Genomic DNA, 21,193 nt, shown 5'->3' with positions numbered 1-21,193 from the left:
AACTCTTACTATTACAGTGTGGGACCTATTGGGCTGTCATTCAACTTTCTTACATTTTTCTCTATTACTTTTCATTTCTTTGAATTTACCATCTATTTCCTATCTATTTCCTGGGAAATTCCTTCAATTGTTACTCTCAAACTTTCTCTAAAACCTTTCAGTTCTAGTATAATTTTGTATGATTTAATAGGTTCTTTTGTTGTTCTCAAAGGTTCCTTTTTTATAGGCTTCTATATTTGCTTCACGAATGTAGGATCTATCTTGATCCCTCAGAAGGTACTTGCAATCGTTTTTCTAAGTTTTCTTCTTGCTCTATAGTCTATTTCTTACAAGTTTCTTTCTTCCAGTTGTTGTTTCTCTTTCGTGTTAGTGCCTTCAAGTGAACAGTGGTATGTTGTCATCTGCTTACATTTAAAAGTAGAACACTAAAATGCTGATGGCAAGCTCTGTGTGCAGAGGTGGGGATTCACGATCGTGTCTCAACTGCAGAGTGATCTGGCTGGGTAGTTTCAGTGGGGTTCCCCTGAAGTCAGTATCTCTGGCTTTATTTTCTCAGGCTGGGCAGATTCCCCAGAGAAGTCTCTTCTGGTCTCCTGTCAGGAAGATGAGCACCTGGTCGCCAATGTTCTGGGTGTAGCGTGAGCAAGGAGGCTGAGATGTCCCCAGCTCAGGATATGTAGTTCCTCCGTGCACCCCCATCAACACAGGAGCCCCACCTCAGCACTGTCTGGGTCCTCTCCGGTCCAGAGGCCCTCTGGTTCATTCTTTCCAAATGGTACACCTCAGTCTTGAGCTGGGGTAGCAGAGGGACCTCGGGGCTCTCACTGCTTCTGCAACAGATTCTGGACGACTTCCACTGTTCTGAGCTCCCCCTCACCCCTCTCAGAGGTACCTGCAGTTGACAATTCCCAAGCATTTTGGAGATTCTGAGATATAAATCCTCCAGCCAAGGATTCCATTTTCTCAGGTTTGCTAAGCTTACAAGTGTCTGTCTGGATTCTCATTTGCAGACACTGGCAGCCATCTTCTCTCCTGTTTCCTTATTCCTTGCGGGCTCGCCTTTACAAAAACTCCCTGCTGTCAATTTCGTGGCATTTTGAAGAGAGGGAGTGAAGTGAGACTATTTAATCTCCCAAGTTTAACGAGGTAAGAGATTAACGAGGTAAGATATTAATCTATACTTAACCATGCTGACGTATAATCATGCATCTATATGCATATGTTATACTGACTCGTTTACCATGTGCTGGTGATACAGATCTCTGCCTTAATCAACTCCAATAAATATATATGAAAACATAACTGCTAAAACCTGACTTCAGCTAAAAATAGAAGGAAGTAGGCTACCTGGAAGACGTGTGTATGTGTTGTTTTGTGACTATGTGTACTCCTGTGTTTTGAGGGGGGAGCTCAAACAAGGGCAGCTTGTGTAGCTTTTAAAATCATGAAGAATAACCACAGTATACTTTTGAGTTCTAAATACATAGGAAGATATTTATAGTATTGTATTAGAATCACATGACTACTAAAACATTATCGTATGCTATCGCTAATACAGGCTGGTCCAGAAGATATTACCAAAATTTAGTTTATAAATGATAATCTACAGCACCTGGGTGGCTCAGCTAGTTAAACATCTACCTTTAGTAATGATCCTGGGTTCTTGGATGGAGTCCCACATCGGGCTCCCTGCTCAGTGGGGAGTCTGCTTTTCCCTCTCCTCCCCAGCTTGTGTTCTCTGCCACTATCTCTGTCTCCCTTTCAAATAAATAGAAAAAATCTTTTTAAAAAATCTATTAAGATGCCTATTCATATTTGTTCTTTTTTTTTTTTTTTTAAGATAATGGGCAAGGAAAGAGGTTTCAATTATTGTTCTACAGGCCTGCTGGTAAAAAAAATGAGACGTCAAAACATAGAAAGAAAATGTCTGACAGGACATGATGAAGTGTGCTTTAAAATAAAATTTAGTTCAAAGGCAGAAAAACACCCACATACTTCTATATAGTATCCGTTTCTCTAGAGGACAAGAAAATCCAACATAAAAAGGCCTTAAGACAGAAGCAAATTCCAGTTAAGTAGGTAAAAAATAGGTCAGAAAGATGATGTCCTAGAATATTTACCAACGAATCTACACAATACAGGAAGTCAAGCATATTTCTTATCTTAGTGCAAGGAGGTAAAGCAGCTTCTACAGTTATCTCTGAGATTGGGTGGGTTGAGACCCATGAGTGGCACAATAATACAAGAATAATATACACTTTATTTAAGAGCAGTAAGATCTAATGAACCTATAAACCCGAGGGTGGAAATACGGTGGAGAGCATTTACATGAAAGATCAGAGATACTGCTGTGTGTTTGGCCAACAGCAAGGCTGCAGGAGAGGCCGTTGACCAGGATGGGCTGAACTTCTGCCATCTGTGAGATATAACACTACAGACAGGACACAAATGACGCTAAGGTACAACTAAAAGAACAGGAGGAAGTAGTAGATGAGAGCACCAGCTCGGGAGCCAGGGACTGTCTCACCCACCCAAGAAAAATCTTTGTAGTTCTATTCCTCCTGAAGTTCCAACTTGGAGAGCAACTCGTGTTATCTTTGGAGAAAGAGTAAGAAAGAGTGGGAAGGGAAGATCATCAAATAATAATGACAGGAAAACTCAAAGATAAAATATATATATATATGATAGTATTGGAAAGAATACCTTGAAAGTACTGGCAGGCAAGTTATTTTTGTTGTTGTTGTTATTATATGACTGGCATTTGCCAAATGGATCTCTCATGTTAACCAGTGCCAAGATCATTCTATTCTATGTAGAAAAAGTCTAGAAGATCATCGAAAGCACAGTTCTGCCATTAGGGTGTATGCTGGGTTGAACAGTGCCCCTTCCCCAAATTCATGTCTACAAAGAAACTATCAGCTGCCCTGATTTGGAAATAGGGTCTTAACAGCTGTAATCGAGTGAAGAGGACATTACCCTGGATCGGGGTGGACCCCAAATCCAATAACTGGAATCCTTATCAGGTGAGACACACAGATATGCACAGGGAGAAGGCTGAGCGAAGAGGGAGGAAGACAGCAGGCTGACTTAGCTTTGAGCCCAGGAACACCAGGGAGCGTCAGGAGTCCCTGAGGCCAAGAATAGGCAAGGACGGATCCTGCCCCGAGCCCTGCGAGGTGTCCTGCTGGCACCCTGGCACACTCAGGTGTCAGACCTCTAGCCTCCAGAAGTGAGAGAGAAGACACTGCTGCTATTTGGAGCCACTCAGTTTTGGTACTTTGTGGCAGCCCGAGGAAACAAATACAGCATGCTAAAGAAAAGGAACTGTCTTCTCTCACTAATTAAACAAGAATTTAATGAGCACCTACCAAACACCAGGGACACTCTGCTAGGTGTTGGGGTTAGATTTTATGTTTTCTCAGACACTATTTTCAATACTCACTCTAAAACTATGATGCTAAAAAGAAATACCTAATCAACAGACTAAAATAATTTGACACTCTAAAACCCTAAGACATAAACTCATAGTCCGTGAAGGGCCCAAATAGCCAAGAACAGAAAAGATCAAGAGTCTTTCAAAGCTCCTTTTATAACTGGTGTTGGGTTTAAATTACAAATAATTTTTCTTTTATCCATTTTATTCTATTTATATACATTTTTTGAGGAACATACATCAAAATGATTTTTAGATACTCATTCCCTTCAAAGCTTAATATAAAATTTAGATTTGGGGGCAGCCCGGGTGGCTCAGGGATTTAGTGCCACCTTCGGCCCAGGGTGTGATCCTGGAGTCCCAGGATCAGGTTCCACGTCGGGCTCCCTGCATGGAGCCTGCTTCTCCCTCTGCCTGTGTCTTTGCCTCTTTCTCTGGGTCTCTCATGAATAAATACACAAAATCTTTAATTTTTTTTTATTTATTTATGATAGTCACACAGAGAGAGAGAGAGAGAGGCAGAGAGACATAGGCAGAGGGAGAAGCAGGCTCCATGCACCGGGAGCCCGACGTGGGATTCGATCCCGGGTCTCCAGGATCGCGTCCTGGGCCAAAGGCAGGCGCTAAACCGCTGCGCCACCGAGGGTTCCCCATAAAATCTTTAAAACAAAAATTTTGGATTCAGGAAGAGTATAGATGAGATGACAAGGAGGGAAATGTAATGCATTAGCTAATCTAAGGAAAGTATTACTGATCACTGAGTCAAAAGTTTGATTTCGGTTAATAAATAACAAAACCTAGAGATACCTACTAGTCTTGAAGGAAAATTCTTTTTTTTTTTTTTTTTTTTTTTTTCACAACCAGAGGAAAACAGTCAAGCACACACAGGCAGCTGTTGGGTAAACTGAATCCCACTGCGGTTTTCCCACAAAGTGTACAAGGGACACTGTAGATCTATTAACACTACAATGCAAATGGGCAGCTATGACCACGTATTAGTCAATATTTTCCTCACGAATATGCCCCAATGTTGATCATTTCAAGTAGTTGAAAAACAGTGGATACTTACTGACTGGTATAGAAAATAACATTTCACTTGAAGTATTTATTCGAAAGTTAGGAAATAGATTACACCAAACCAAACAATGAAGAAAATTATAGGCTTAAAAAAACTATCTGTAGCATCATTTTAATATATATAACTTCAAATGATATGTATATCTTAACATCACCTTGAAAGTGAAAATGGGTTTTATTTTTCAATTTCAAAAAAACAAGTTAGCTTTAGATACTCACATTATAGAGGTCTCTTGTCTCTTCTTTCATTTTAGGGATCTCCAAAAGGAGAGCCCAGACTTCACCCCTGAGCTGGAGTGGGATTCCTTTGTAAATTCTCCTATGAAACTTATTGGAAGAAATATAAATTAAAGGTTATAAAATGACCAAAAAATCTTAGATTGATTCCTCAAATCAAACTAATGTTGTTAAGTCCCTTACTTTCAAAGTATCCATGATAACTGATACATTTTGACAGAGCACACTTGGATCCTATCATTTCTACTTTTCAATTCTAACAGAGAGACAGAATAACAGAAAGGCAGACTAGACAAAAAAAGGTTAAGGATGCCTAGGATATCAGTATTTTCATAGCGTTATGAAGGGGCTCCTCAGGCAGCATGAAAGCATAATCAGGGCTCATTTTTAAGGTGGGAACATCTGGTTTTACACATTCCCTGTTGATATCATTAACTAGCTTTGTACTTTGTTCCTTTTCCCCCATATATCATTTAAAAGGCTCCAAATAGTAAAAAGGTTGCCTTATCCCAAAAATGTCTTCGTGGAGTGTAGAGAATCCTGTAAAGCCCTAATATCTTTTCTTGCAGAGTCTTCTCTCTGGAGCTTTCCAGAATATATCAATATAACATATCCCATCTAGCTCCTAACTCAGCGAATGCCACCAGCAATCTTCAGTTCTCTCCCCACCCACTGTCCTTGCCTGTCTCCTCCCCTCCATACCACCATCCCACTCTCCCCTTTCCCTCTTCTCTTTTCAATGTTGGCAGTTCTTCAGGAATACCCTGAGATCACTTTTGAATGAAATGTGGAATAAATCATTGGTTTGGTCAACTCTGTGGATTCTCGTACACTGTCACTCTATGAATCTTGAGACTCCATATACTTCTCCATCTTCCCATAACTGTATCTTTTTTCCTCAAAGCTAATAATTTAAAATAACATACAAAATCTATTTTGGTCATTACAAAGCTGTGCATAATAAAATTTTGAAATTTAAAAGAAAATGTCCAAACAAGGAAATGATTAAACAAATAATGGCAGAAACCTTAAGGAATGAGGTAAGAATAGGTACATAATTACCTTTATGATCAAAATAACATATTTTAATAGTATGGCTAAGAAATAGGATGTAAGCTCTAATTATTGAAATGCTCACAAGCTATGAACTAAGAAGCAGAGTTTCAACTACTACTATATACTACCTCACTTTTTAAAACTAAAGCTTTAGTAACAAAGTCAGGAAGTCACAGTATAGCTTTATAGAACTGGTGATGTTTTTTAGAATGAGTAACAATGTAGATAGAACCCTTACTGTGAAATAGTGGATACTGTGAAGGTGATCCAATTAGATGATTCCATATGGAGTTTCAGCTTTGTTCTTTTGGTATAAACATACTACGTCTCAAATTTAAATTTCAGTAGACAGTGACTAGAATCCTCAAAGTTTTAACTCACACAGTAGCTCTAACTGGAAGAATATATACAGAAAGGTTCTGTGTAGACCAGACTCTGCTACTTGCAACATTTCCCACATACTAAACATTTACCACCTTTAATTGCAAATTGATGTGGTTTTCAAAAAAATGAATTTAAGATTTATCTTCCGGGAACCCTGGGTGGCGCAGCGGTTTAGCGCCTGCCTTTGGCCCAGGGCACGATCCTGGAGACCCGGGATCGAATCCCACGTCGGGCTCCCGGTGCATGGAGCCTGCTTCTCCCTCTGCCTGTGTCTCTGCCTCTCTCTCTCTCTCTCTCTCTGTGACTATCATAAATAAATAAAAATTTTTTAAAAATTTTAAAAAAAGATTTATCTTCCTAAAGAAAGTTTGTCATCAATATTCAATCCAAAGTTGTAATATTTACCACTATACTTTTTAAAGGAGTATCATCCACTAAAAGCACTTTCAAATTATCTCCTAAACTTCTAAAGTAAAGATGCTATTCTGTAAGCATCTAGTATGAATACTGGAAGGTGTGGAAACTACTACAAATGTGAAAAGTGAAATTTTAATAGTCAAGAAGAATATGATGACAGGTAAGCAGATTAAACTTCGATGGATGTGAATCTCCATTAGGCTGATAGTTTCAATGAGTAAGAGTTCTGACATGTATTTCTCAAACTATATTACTTGAAAAGACTTCAGACATTATTATTATTATGTATTATTTATTGCTTTCATCCAATTCTGTATTCAATAACTAAAAATAAATGTCCATTTTTCATCTTAAAGTAAATTTTTTAAAAAATCAAATGATTAGGATTATATTCAGAAGAAATAATAGGGGTACCTGAGTGGCTCAGTCAGTTAAGCATTTGCCTTCAGCTCAGGTCATGACCTCAGAATCCTGGGATCAAGCCCCGAGTCAGGCTCCTTGCTCAGTGGGGAGCCTGCTTCTCCCTCTCCCTCTCCCTCTGCCCCTCCCTATGCTTGTGTCCTCTCTCTCTCTGTCAAATAAATAAATAAAATCTTTAAAAAAAAGAAAGAATAGAGAAATTTCAGGTAGAAAGCAAAATTAACAGTTCCAGTGCTACCCCAGGCATAAAACAAAAAATGAGGCATAACTTTTACTGAGCATTTACTGTGCACAGGAAACTATTTTAAAGTATATATAGGGGATCCCTGGGTGGCTCAGCGGTTTAGTGCCTGCCTTTGGCCCAGGGTGCAATCCTGGAGTCCTGGGATCGAGTCCCACGTCGGGCTCCCAGCATAGAGCCTGCTTCTCCCTCTGCCTGTGTCTCTGTCTCTCTGTCTCTCTCTCTCTCCCTCTCTTTCTCTATCATGAATAAATAAATAAATCCTTAAAAAAATAAACTATATATAGATGTTTCTCTCATTTAATTACATCAACAATTCTATGAGATTTTAGTATCCCAATCTTAAACATGGTGAAAGTGAATCATAAAAAAAAATTAATGTGCCCAAAGCATACACACAAGATATCACAATCTTTTAACAAAAGATACTGATTTTACATTTTACATTTTATAAAAAACAATGACCATCTTCCCAAGACCATTTTTCATGTAGTTAGTACCCACTGTTCTGCTCAACTGAACTTACTAAAATACACAGGTCAGAAAATATTAAGGGAATTCAAGAGCAGAGAGCATTGAAATAATACTAAAACTATTTAAGAGGTAAGCATAACATACAAAGTTGCCAAACTGACAAAGTGATATCTCATATTTTCTATGATAGTCTGTAATGTAGGCAGAGTGAGTGCTACTCCATTTTAAATGCTGGGATACCATGACCCAGAGAAGTGGCTTGCCTAGGTCAAAGAATTTCATCTTCCTACTCCTCTTTCAGGTCACTGTGCCAAATCCCACTGCCTCTTAAGAGATTACAGCTTTAAATTAAGTAGACTTGAGCAGTAGCCAGTGATAGCAGTTCATTCCAACTCATAAAACTGATACTCCCTTATTATAAAATACTACTTGCTACAGAGCTGAGCATCATACCCTGATGGGAGAAGCCATGCTAGAGGCAGACTTCTCAGAAGGGGGCCAGAGTGGTAAAAGGAGAATGGTAAGCACTACACGGTCTAGATATGCAGAAGTGATCAGCCCTCTATGTCACAGGACACAAGAGACTGGAAGGGAAAACCAACAAAGTTTGGGAATGGGGATCCCTGGGTGGTGCAGCGGTTTAGCGCCTGCCTTTGGCCCAGGGCGCGATCCTGGAGACCCGGGATCGAATCCCACATCGGGCTCCCGGTGCATGGAGCCTGCTTCTCCCTCTGCCTGTGTCTCTGCCTCTCTCTCTCTCTCTCTGTGACTATCATAAATATATATATATATATATATATATATATATATATATATATATATATATATATATAAAAGTTTGGGAATGGAAATGCTGGGTGAGGGCAGTGAATGTGCTGTGATGGTTACTTCTTATTGGTCCCACACAGTGGCTCTCAACTTGAGGCTGTAGGAGAGATACTGTAACAGCGGAAGGGGAGATGAATTCTATGTGACAGGGTAAGGGAGGCCAACACTGTGGGACACACAGGGATTTGCCAGGAAGGGGAACTGACGGTGGAAACGACGGTAAGGAAAATAATGAATCAAATAATAATGACTGTAATAATAAAAGTTATACTAACATTTTCTGGTTATTTATTAGGAGCTGGCATATGTGTTCTATACCAGTTTATCCCTGAAAAAGCAACATACTATTACTACCATGCCCATTTTATAGGTGAGAAAATGAAGATGTGGAAAAGTAACTCCAAATCATACAACTAATAAACTGTAGGAGAACTGAAATACAGTTAAGTCCGACTTCAGAAGGATGCCCAGGTGGCTCAGCAGTTGAGCATCTGCCTTTGGCTCAGGTCATGATCCCGGGGTCCTGGGATCAAGTCCCACATCCTGCTTCTCCCTCTGCCTGTGTCTCTGCCTCTCTCTCTCTCATAAATAAAATCTTAAAAAAAAAAAAAAAGTCCTACTTCAGAGACCATGTTTGCACTTGTTTTTAAGATTTATTTATTTATCTTAGAGAGAGAGAGTAAGAGGGAGTATGGGCGGGAGGTGTAAGAGGAAGAGAGAGTCTTATTAAGCAGACTCCATGCTGAGGGTGGAGCCTGACATGGGGGCTCCATTTACAACCCTGAGATCACCACCTGACCTGAAATCAAGAGTTGGGCTCTTTTTATTTTTTAAGATTTGGACTCTTAACTGACTCTGCCACCCAGAGACCACAGTTTTATTTGTTTTATTTGTTTTAATTTTTATTTATTTATGATAGTCACACAGAGAGAGAGAGAGAGGCAGAGACATAGGCAGAGGGAGAAGCAGGCTCCATGCACCGGGAGCCTGACGTGGGATTCGATCCCGGGTCTCCAGGATCACGCCCTGGGCCAAAGGCAGGCGCCAAACCGCTGTACCACCCAGGGATCCCGAGAGCACAGTTTTAAAACAACCATGATTATTTTATGGCTATGATACAGAAAATCTTTAAGAAAAAATAAATTAAGGTTCCCTGAAATCTACCTTTTGCTTTTAGTATCTTTGTTCCCTTGCCAACAGAATCAAGTAGTCTATTTCAGTCACACAGATATATTTAAATATCCATCAGCTAAAAAGCAATTCTACTGACTGACCTAACATGTTCAGAACCTCTTTTTTAACCTTAGTGATTTCAAAATAGTGCTGAATGTGCCAGTCCACATCATGACGTTGGCCAGTGAGTCAGCTTTGTAGCCCACCTGGTAGGCTCAATTTGGGGGCTCTGCACGATGGCAAGTATGTACCATGAAATAAGAGTTCACGCTGAGCTGATCTGTTTACCGCCTTTCCATTTTCTTTCAGGATCCCTGCTTCATTAACTCCTTCATCTCTGCCTCCATATAGGCATGAGTCCCTCAAGTCTGGGTCTAAAAAAGTTTTAAACCATACCCAAGGCCCTATTGGCTCTTATAACTAAATTCTATTTCCCTCTATTGACAAACACCAAAAGAGAAAGGGAACATGGAAGATGGTACAGTAAACGAGCCCTCAAGCCTGGAAATGGGGATCTTCTGCTTGCGACTAACAAGCTATATGACCTTGAGAAATTTCTTTTTCAACTTTGTGCTTCCATTTTCCCATCAGTACAATAAAATGCTAACTAATACAAGGTCCATCCAGTTACCTGATTTAAAACAAAAAGGAAAGTATATCTATTGTAGGTCTGCTGTGACATAGCTCAGACACACAATTACATCATGACTAATTAAATCATAATGTCTCCACTTAACAGAGATGTCTTCATTTAATAGACTATATTGCTAAAACACAGTACTACCGAACACAGGTGCTGTGAGGACCGTCAGACACGCAGGCCACACAAGCAACCTTAATGGAAATTGTCTTTCATTAAAACTTGGGTTCTAAAAATCTATGTATTCTCTATAACAGCTGTATTTTTATTTCAAGATACTTTTAGAAATTTCTTTGTATTACCATTATGAAAGTAAGGAATCTGTGAAGAGAAAACTTACACTTCCTCTTGGAAGAGAAGAAAACCACATGCTACTTTTTTTTGCCTTGGTGCAATTTAAAACTAGGTACAAATTGAAAGCAGCAATTCTTTTAGAAGGCACATTCGGTTGCACACCAAATTGGACCATATATATCATCAAATAATTCTAGCATTATAGTTATGGAAAAGTGCTTTAAAATTATACATCAAAGAAACAGTTCTGTTAAAATCTCTCTTACTGGGAACTACATTAGGCAGAGTTGCTGTCAGAATAATGGCCTGCAAGAATTGCTCATTTCTACACAGGCTTACATACTTTCATAGATGTATGTATCCTTGAGAAGAACATAAAGCCGTATAATTCTACAACTACCTTATTAGACTGAATGTTGAGATGAAAGCGTGGGTGCCGCGCATCGACATTTACCCTGTGATCACCACGTGAGCAATCTTTCCACAAAGACATGAGGTAAAGCAGGTGCCAACCTAAGGCCAGCCTGGGAGACAGCGTGATAATGAACAAGGGCACAGATGCTGTCACTAACATTCTATCTGGAACTGATTCCTCTCAAAGAAACATCCTGAGTTCCAATCTAATGCTAAAACACACCGTTAATAAAATTGACAACCCCGGGGATCCCTGGGTGGCTCAGCGGTTTGGCGCCTGCCTTTGGCCCAGGGCGTGATCCTGGAATCCCGGGATCGAGTCCCACATCAGGCTCCCGGCATGGAGCCTGCTTCTCCCTCCTCCTGTGTCTCTGCCTCTCTCTCTCTCTCTCATAAATAAATAAATAAATCTTTAAAAAAAAAAAAAATTGACAACCCCAACGCAAGCTTACTCCTGATGAAAATAAAATAGTAACAGTTCAACAGACTTCAAATGAGGGTATTTAGGATGCTCAAAAGAAAAGGGACATTAGCCCAGTGAGATGCCCTATGACAAAAAGATTTTCACAGTCGAATACATTTCACTCAGTTAAAGGTCCCTCTTGAAGGTGGGTCCTCCTACCATGTGTTATGATAGTAAAGACTCTGAGGAGTCCTGAAGTAAAGGACTTAACTTTGCTTCACTTAGGCTAGCTCTGACACTTCCAACTTTATTTCTCCAGAGAGCTCTTTTCTCTTTCAAAAAACTTCTACCACCATGAACCTCACAGCTTCCCAATGTTTAAAGACTTCTGTGATGAGACTGCTGGTGACAGAAATAGGTATGTGTGTTATGTTTTCATTGGTTTAAAACTTAGCACCAACTCTGCAGGGCAAAAAGATTTAAGGGGAGGTTTGCTAGAAACTTTTGGAAAGGAGATGGCTTCTGCCTCAGGGAAAGCTTTCAGAGGCCAGCCCTCTTCCTGAGCAGTGTGACCTATGTGGGTATGAAGCCTGGAACTGCTGCAAGGATTGTGATCCCAGAGGAAAGGCAACCTCAAGGTAAGAATTGGTACTGCAGATGGCAGAGAAGAGAGACGGAACGAAACTAAGTCACAGGCAATGCGATGGAGGGTCTGTAGCAAATCACTTCCGTAACCATCCTATCTCTGGACTACCTGGTATATCCTCTCAATTGCTGAAACCTATCTGAATCGGATATTCTGTTACAACATAAAGATTCCTAGTTTGAGACATTCCAGTGAATTAAATTATACTGAAATTTTTAAAAAGAATAAGAGCTTCAATACTTCTATAATTTAAGAGAAACTTTTATCAGGAAAATCCACATTGAATTTGTACAATTTCAGATAGAAGTAACATTATTTTAATTACCTTTTCAGTGTTCTTGTATTTTTCCCATCCTTTCAGCATTTTCAACCACTTAGTAGTTCTTTCAATTTCCAGTTGCTTTTGCTAATAAAATAAAATTGAAATCTATTGTTACTGTTTGAGACTTCCATACTTACAAATTACCAAAAAAAAAAAAGTCAAAGAAAATCCTGTTAAAAAAAAACTACTAAAAAATTAAGCTCTTAGATAGCAAATATACTACTCTAACTTAAAAAAGTTAGATAAGTGATTATAGTTATAGCAATAGTATTCCATAGCTGGAGTTAAGATACAGGGGAGACGTTCCAATGGGACAGGTAGAAGGAGAGGAATCGTTTAAATTTTCCAATGCTTTTACACTAATTCCTGAAAACTCTATGTGGTCTACAAAATTAAATCAAAAGGAAACTCTAAAATATTTTGCAATGTTTTTTATGCAGCAATAAAAAAACAACTTCAAAATTCCATTCTCTTCTTTTACATTTTACTGAATTCTATCATCTTAATGTTTTCAGTGACTGAGATGATTCTTTAAAGGAGAACTGGTATGTATTTGTGGAAATATGAATATCTAACTAGCAGTATGTTAGTGAAAAATGTATCCAAAAGTAAGTACAAGTTGCTGCCCTAAAGAAAGTTTAGGGAAACTCAGGGCAACTGTCATGGACACAGATGGTACTGTGACAGGTATGACAACATAAGGTCTAGAAAAAGATGACAACAAGATCACAATGGAAGAAGCAGTCAAATCCACCTAGGGATGTTAAAGAAGGTAAGCCCTAAATGAAGAATTGAAAGATTATTAGGATTTTATCAAGTGCAGTGTGGGACTGCATATTCTAGGAAGCATGGACAAATGCAGTTCTGAAACAGTTCAGCACCTTGGAAGGCTGACAAGTAGTTCTAAAAGGCTAAAAAGAGGAAGCATCAGGAGATGAGGCTGGAAACGTAGGCAGGGGTCTTGGGTGTCACACCAAATTGGAAATAGAGCAAAGCCAGGGAATGAAGAAGGTGATACAGAAAATGCTTCTTCCTCCCTTCTTTGGTTACAAGAGAAGGGGTGTTTTTTCCTAATTATTTTGGCCTGCTGTCCAATCTCTTATTCACTCCTAAAGTGGTAAAGTGACTTAATTAGTAAATTTAGAAAAGGATCTGGGCACGGACAGCTCCTCTGTCCCTTTGCTGTGGAAGCCTGAACCCTCAGAAGGCACACTTGTAATCCATCCTTTCGGAGAGGGAAAAACACCCTCCTCCTCATCCAAGATGACAGTGACCTGTCTGTGACTAGATGGTCAGGAGTGACTCCTCCTGGGCTTCTGAGCTAGGGAGCCCACAAACGCTGCATAACTGACGTGCTTTTTCTCCAGCCTCCGGAAGTGTGCTGACATAGAGCAGGCACCTAACTAACGATTTCATTTTCATGAAAAGAACCCAAAGTGATTGTTTCTTATGAGTGAGCTGAAATTCCACTATTTTATGAATTCCCGGAGCCCACATTTTCTTTTCTGGAGACCTCTGTAAGTGTAAAAGGTCTATGAATCAAAAGCAAAGGAAATGAAAGACTAGACAGCAAAGAAAACAGTTCTGAAGATCTACTTTATGCTCAAAACGGTGTGCTCATTACAACCCTGTGAGGTACATATAATCATACCTATTTTATAAATAAGGAAACAGAGGCACAAGGTCACTAAAGGACTTTCAGATTCCCGTATCCAGTAAATTCAAGTGTGAGGAGAGGTTTGCGGCCAGGAGCTTGGCTTCAGGACCTACACTCTGAGTCACCACAGCTAGGTCTCCTGCTTCCCTCATGTCCTCCACTCAGCTCAGGTGATTGCAGTTTCAGATGAAAGCAATGGCTCCATATTGATGGTCTTCAATCCAGCCTCACACAAGCAGATGGCAAAAACCCATCATCAATATTTTTAGATGTAAAAGAAGCATAAAATCCCAAAGAAAATCCTGATTTTAGGAAAATATCCTCATTTTCCAAAAATGAAAATATTTTTAGAGAATTTTTATTTTTAGGCATATTTTTATAACTCTTTAATTCTTAACTCTTTCTAAAAATTGTGATAGGTTTTTCATAATAAAAGATCACAAGTGAGCAAAACATACTGTTATAATTCCCATTTTTCAAAAGACTAAGCATATTCTTCATTATATTATTAGTGATAAAATGTTGCAGATGGTTCCAAAAATATGTTTAATTTTAAAGCTCAGTGGGGCACTGAAATCTAATTAATGTTTCTGCTAAATGTGACTTTAGAGAAGGCCAAGCTGTGAAAAATTAAGATTGATCTAAGCTTAGTATTTTTTTTGTTCTCTTGCGCTTCCTCCCCTGACTTCTTCAAAGCACAGTCCCCTTCTGCACCAACAGAAAAATACCAAATAATTCAAGCCAACCCAAGAGTATAACAACATACACTTTGCCGGAACAACCCTGCTGAGACCTAGCAGGTCTCTTGCTATCTTTCATTTTTATGACTATGAATTATCAATGAATCACTTTAAGAACTAGTTACTCTTTTTTTTAAAGGCATACTCTGTTTTTTTTTTTTAAAGGCATACTCTGTATTCTAATTCTTATCATATACATTGATTATTTTAAATGCTATATACACTAGCATGCAAGGACAAAACACACACACACACACAATTTTAAAAACTATTAATAAGTATTCTTTTCTTTCCCCTACAGGGAAGATTAAAAAAGACAGATGTTGGGAAAAGCTCCTGGCTGCAGGATTTAAAAATTATGTATCAGTAGTTCCATCAGGTTTAAATGTTAACTCCATAATGCCATCAATTCAGCCACACCTGACTTGATCCAAGTGACTGTTCTCCTCCACTCATGAATCTGTAACTCGTGCATAAAATATACTTTATCACCAAGCATGCCACAACTAACTATTCCACAACTTATTCTGAAGTAAGAAGTAACTGAAACCACAGGTGGCAAATGTAAACTTGAATGCTCTAGAAAGACAGGCTAAGGAACTCCATCTTGTCATGGACTCGGTAATACCAAGACAAACTAGAATATAAGAGCAAGTGAGAATCTTGACGTACAGGCTCAGCACATACTCAGTCTCAACATATCCAAAACTATTTCCCTGACCATGCTGCTATCACCCTGTTCTTCTCAAACATAAATTAATAGCATCACTCCCTACTCCTGCTGGTCCTGTCCATTTCTCTTGCATCCATCATGTCCCCTGCCCCAGTTCAGCAATCCTTATCCCTAGATGAAGGCACTGAGTCCTTACTGGGAGCCCGGATGGTCTTCAGTCCCACCTCCACCACGACCACAACTTTTTAAATGCATCACAGTGAAAAACCCTTCCATGGCTACCCACTATCGGCAAATAAAGTTCAAACTTCTCCATGGATGACCCTTTACAACATGGCCCCATTCACCTTCCAGTTTCACATCTTACTACTTGTATAATCTGGTCGCTCTGAAATATTTGTCATCCCCGGTACATGGTGTATCTTCATGCCTCTTTAACCAAAGTTTGCTACTGTCTGCCTGTGATGCTCTTCCCCACCATTGTTTGGTAAAATGCATCCTCTCAAGACCCAGTCAAATGTCAAAGGTCTGGAACCTTTCTCAAATGCCTCCAAGCTCCAAACAAAATTAACTGTTTCCTCAGCATTTCACGGCATGGACTAAGGACCCAGCTGGCCTAGATTCAAATCTGAATGGGGCAAGTTACCTAGTTTCTCTGTATCTTAGTTTGTCTGGTCTACAAAATAATAATTATTATGATTATTGTCATAACACCTAAGAGCTGCCCTAAATTTTAGCTGCCTTAAACCCAAACCTTATCATAATTATAATTATTCAAGTATAGACTCCTTGAGAACAAGAACCATATCATATATTCCTATTTTAATTTCATCACCTGAAATAGTAGTAGTTATATTTAAAAACTCAAATAAGTATTTTAAAGTTAAACACAATTTATATAAGGAAAGAGAAGTAAACAGCACTGTGAAACCATTAACAGCATTCTGTGATCCCAGAGGTAGAGTGGTAAGAAGAGGAAAGAGTATGAATGGATGGACCAAGATCATAAATACTTTTGACATTGTTGTGCACTTTTCTTCCCATGAGCTGTTTTCAGAAAAGGACTAAACTTCCATTTGAAGTCTGCAGTCTGACACCTGGTTGTCCTACGATGACGCTTCCTCTGAGTCAGATGGGCCCCTCCTACTTGGGCAAGGAAGATGTTAAGGATTAAAACTGGCTGGGACCAATGTCTTCGTTGCTGCTTCTCAGTCTCCAGTGACCTCAGACTATATTTTTAACCCTACGCAGGACCAGCTGAACAGTAAGTACTTGACAACTGTGGAACTGTCCAGATGGTACTAACTTATCTCCTGTCTAGTCCCAGGTTCTTCCCATTGTTAATCTGATTAAGAACCCTGATAATAATGGCTACACGTACACACAACGCATTTAGGATATTGAATGGCCTTCTCTTCTAGAATAAGAAATTTTGGAACTCTACTGAAGTTCAAGTCTTCAGATGCTTTTCTGTCTCTCCTATTTGAGTATCAGGATGAGTGACAGGACGGTGGACTGGAGTGGATTGGAGTTCCACACATCTAGACCTCGCCAGCAGAGGTCAGGAGAGGACAAGAAGTATAGGAAGGAAAGCGTCCTGTTTTGACAGAATAATGACACTGAAAAGTCTTTTGGTCATGTCTTTTGAGTAAGATTTCACACCACATAAAAGTAAGATACTGATTCTAAAGATATGAATAGACTCCAATTTTCCATAAGCTATGCAAAATACTGCATTACATAAAGGAATAGCTGAATTCATGAAAATTCACAGCCTTACATACCCTTTCCTCCTTATTAAAAACATCAATAAGCTCAAAGAAACAATATAATCCATTATTAATATTGCTCTCTGCTGAGTAAATATAATAAGTGTGATTGTTTATTTGTTCAAATGCCTGTTTGGGGGAATCCAAAGCACTCTGCAAATATCAACACTAATCCTCTTATGAGGGACTGCCTATTGCTACCCCTATTTTAAACAGAGAATTGCCTTCTGTAAAATAACACATGTCAAAGCTGGAACTAAAACCCTGATTACTTGACCATGCATTAGTGTACAAGCCTTTCCAAATGGCAATAAGTGCATGCTTCAAGTGTATGCTTTGTAAAGATTAATAAACACGTGTAGAATTCAGCAAGGTACTGTTTCCATTGATGTTATTCAATGTGGTAATACATGCAGAATTTATTAGTTTCCTGGAAACTGCAGGTTTGGCCATTAAGACTACGCAGTGGCTGAAGAACAAATGAACTAAAACCAGAAAAACTGGGGGGCGGAGGGGTGGGGCGCAGATTCTGATAAACTAAAAAGTTTACAGTCTTAGGTTGCTTTGAGTTTGCCTAAAGTTCTCATTCCACTTTAAAGAGACCAAAAGTATACAAGGCAGGTAGTGCAATAGGAAAGCAGTTTTATACAAAATTTATACAAAAGGCATAAATGGAATAGCCTCTTTCTTAGTAAAAGATTGGCAAATGAATATAAAACTATGTCTTATGTTAAATTATTAAAGTATGCATAGATTTTTTTTTAGTGACTTCCTATTAAATTCTTTAAAGTAAATAACCAACTAATTACAAGCATAATTGCACTGGGTAGGTCTTTTCTTCTACAGGCAAGTCTCTTAAAAAACAAAAATCTAAAAACAACCTCCCTCAAGCATGCATCTTCCACTAGTTTTTGTCTTCTATCTCTTTTTTCTTCACTGTCACCTTTCTTGAATCAGCCATATCACCAGTTCCCAGACTTCTGGACTTTCTGCACCAGAAAATTATATGAAAGAGAAAGAGAAGCAGGGCACTAAAGGCAGAAATCTATATGGGGTTGCTAGATTTTATTTTGCCAAATATGGATTTTTTTGTTAAAAGACACCTTCTACTTCTTCTCTCCCTAATCTCTCAAATAAAGGCCACTGTAACATTCAAAAGTGTTTAAGTCACTATATTTAGTGTCATAAAGCAGCCATTACATTCCCTGGATTTTCCATTTAGCCACCACTTACTGAGCATACACCCTCTGCAAGGCTCTGTGTTCTGGGGCTACAGGAGTAAAAAGAAGAGGGGACCACCCCCCATAAAGATTACATCCTAGTGAGCAAAGTAAAGAAGTGAGTAACTACTTAGAATGTGAAATAGTGTAAATGCTAAAGAGAAAACCAGAGGAAGGAGGGGGATAATTAACATGTGTGAGGGGAGGGAGTTCCCAATTTCAGATATGATGACCAGGGAGAAGGGTCTTATTCTGAAGGTGACCTGAGTAAGTAACAAAGAAAATGGAATGTGTCTCATAGTTATCGCAGGGGCAAAGGGAGGAAGCACCCCAGGAAAGGAAAAAGCCAAAGAAGGAATATGGCTGGCATGCTCTGGAACCCTATGGAACCAGCGAGTAAGGAAAAGAAGGCAGAGCCTTCATAGAAAGCAGGTCAAACAAGATTTTGAAGGTCTCTCTAAGGACTGTTTTACTGTGGATATGGCTGAGCGTCAACACAATATTCCAATCAGTGGGTCATGATCTTACTTATTTTAACAGACTTATTCTATCTCTTTCAGTGAACAGAAAGATTGTGGGGAAAAAAGAGGGACAAGAGCAGAAGCAGGAAGATGGAAAGCTCCATAAAAGAGGTTTAGTGGACAAGGTGACAGAAGTAGTGATGTAAGTCATCAAATTCTTACTACATTTGAAGGAAGACCTCGCAGGAATGCTGACTGATGAAATGCAGAGTATGAAAGAAGGAAAGTCAAAGATATCTTAGAAGTTTTAGACTGAACAACCAGAAAAGCAGAGCTCCCATTTACTGACATAGGACGTCTATTAACATAATGGATTTAAAGAGAATAAGAGAAACTCCTGTTTGGACATTTGTTAGATATCTAAGTGCACAGAGTAAGTCACATATTTAAGTGTAGACATTTAAATGTATATAAAGGGATAGAAGTATGAGATTCGGGGAGCCAAGTCATCAACATACGGCTGGCATTTTAAGCCAAAAGATGAGATGAAATCAATAAGGAAAAAATACAGACAAGAAAGAGAAGTCTAAGACCTGGGCCCTGGGGCACCTCAAAGTCCAGAAATGGAGGAGATAAGAAGGAACGAGCAGAGGAAAGTGAGAACATGTGGCCAGTGAGGAAAGAACACATGGAGCACGTGAGGGCCTGAAGGTCAGGAAGAAAGAATGTGTGAGAATGAGACTGTAGCCAGCATGTCAAAAGCCACTGGTAGGTCAAGAGGAAGACAGAAAACTGCCTACTGGATGTCACAGTATAAAGGTAACTAGAGACTCTAAGACAGGCCAGGAGGGGGTGGGAATAAAGGTGGGGAGTTAAAACTCATTTTGAAATGGATGCAAGAAGGAAATGCAGGAAAGAAATGAGAAAGAGAGTCCAGACACCTCTTTCAAGGAGTTTTACAGGAATCACAGTTCTGAGGAGGAAATGGGACAAAAGCAAATTGGTAGTATTGTTGCTTTACCGGAGAAATAATAAACTTTACTCTGATGGGAACAATCAAGCAGCATGAGAAAGAATTCAGGAGAGGAAGGGAAGAATAGCTCGAGGGATGGCCCTGAACAAGCAACGCGCTCAGTGATTAGAGCCTATAAGTACAAATAAAGACAGGTGGGTAGGTGTAGTTGTGGAAGTTCTCCAATTGCTTCTTTTTTCTTATAAGAAATATGAAGAACGTGAGCTGAGAGGACAGAGGAGGTGCTGAAGTTTACGGAGGAAAGAACATGCTTTCTAGGCAGCATTAATGTCCTGTTGAAGTTTGTTATCATGAATTTAAAGTGAGGCCAGCCCAGGTGGCTCAGCGGTTTAGCGCCACCTTCAGCCCAGGGCGTGATCCTGCAGACCCGGCCGGGATCGAGTCCCACGTCGGGCTCCCTGCATGGAGCCTGCTTCTCCCTCTGCCTGTGTCTCTGCCTCTTTCTGTCTCTCTCTCTCTCTCTCTCATGAATAAATAAATAAAATTTAAAAAAATAATAATAAAGTGAAAGCAGTCAGCATGGTTGTGTCTTTTCCCTGTTACACTTAGCTGTGTAGGTGCAGGCACCTGCAGAGGCAGAGAATTGGCCTGAATTAGGGCTGGACTTCAGTCCAGAGGAAGAAAAAGAGGTGAGGGTTTTAAAGGTGTCTGCGAGTGATTGTACTGGCTGACCTACAGGAGAATTTCAGCTGGGAAGAGAGAGGAATGAAGATATGAGTGTGATGAGAGATAATGTAACTGTTCTTATATCATTGAGGTCCAAGGATCAGTGAAGAAGGACACTAGACAAGAGAGAGAGAATAGGCAGAGTGGGAACAGATCCTCAGACTTCCATTTCAAAGTAGACTGACAGAAGCCACCAATAATCTCCCAGCTAGCGTCTCACTTGACCTTCTAGTCAGTGAACAGTGAGTGTCTTGAAGGCAGAAACTACCTCTTCTTTGACCCTCATATTCCAGGCAGTACCTACCAGTGCCTGATACACAGCTGTTACTCAATAGTTTATCTATTGTAAGAAACTCATTTGCCAAAACATCAAGGTTAGGATACTGGGAGGCAGTCTAAGAGAATTCAACTGCAGGAAGTACCTATAAGGATCTTTATATATTTAAAATGGCAATTCCATCTACATCTTAAAGGTATGCTTCATTCTCTTATTTTTCAAAACTTTTGATTTTAGG

General features: G+C 39.4%; 1 protein-coding gene and 1 long non-coding RNA gene across 5 annotated transcripts in view; one reads left to right on the top strand and one right to left on the bottom strand.

The window, feature by feature from the left end:
* The window catches only part of USP6NL (USP6 N-terminal like), a 169,244-nt gene that overhangs the window by 39,369 nt on the left and 108,682 nt on the right, over window positions 1-21,193 (bottom strand). For all 4 annotated transcript variants that reach the window (XM_077897243.1, XM_077897245.1, XM_077897242.1 and 1 more), the window contains 2 exons: window positions 12,463-12,543; window positions 4,730-4,837 (listed from right to left, as the gene is read on the bottom strand). In XM_077897243.1, the coding sequence (XP_077753369.1) occupies window positions 4,730-4,837; window positions 12,463-12,543 (189 nt within the window). The remainder of the gene's footprint in view (window positions 1-4,729; window positions 4,838-12,462; window positions 12,544-21,193) is intronic.
* LOC144313855 (uncharacterized) lies at window positions 500-20,518 on the top strand. The gene is made up of 5 exons (XR_013379463.1): window positions 500-888; window positions 1,011-1,146; window positions 16,587-16,793; window positions 19,079-19,798; window positions 20,199-20,518. It is a non-coding gene; the product is annotated as an uncharacterized LOC144313855 (long non-coding RNA).

This window comes from Canis aureus, chromosome 5 (assembly GCF_053574225.1).
Source record: "Canis aureus isolate CA01 chromosome 5, VMU_Caureus_v.1.0, whole genome shotgun sequence".
Classification (NCBI taxonomy): Eukaryota; Metazoa; Chordata; class Mammalia; order Carnivora; family Canidae; genus Canis; species Canis aureus.
This window is presented reverse-complemented; position numbering and strand designations above follow the sequence as displayed.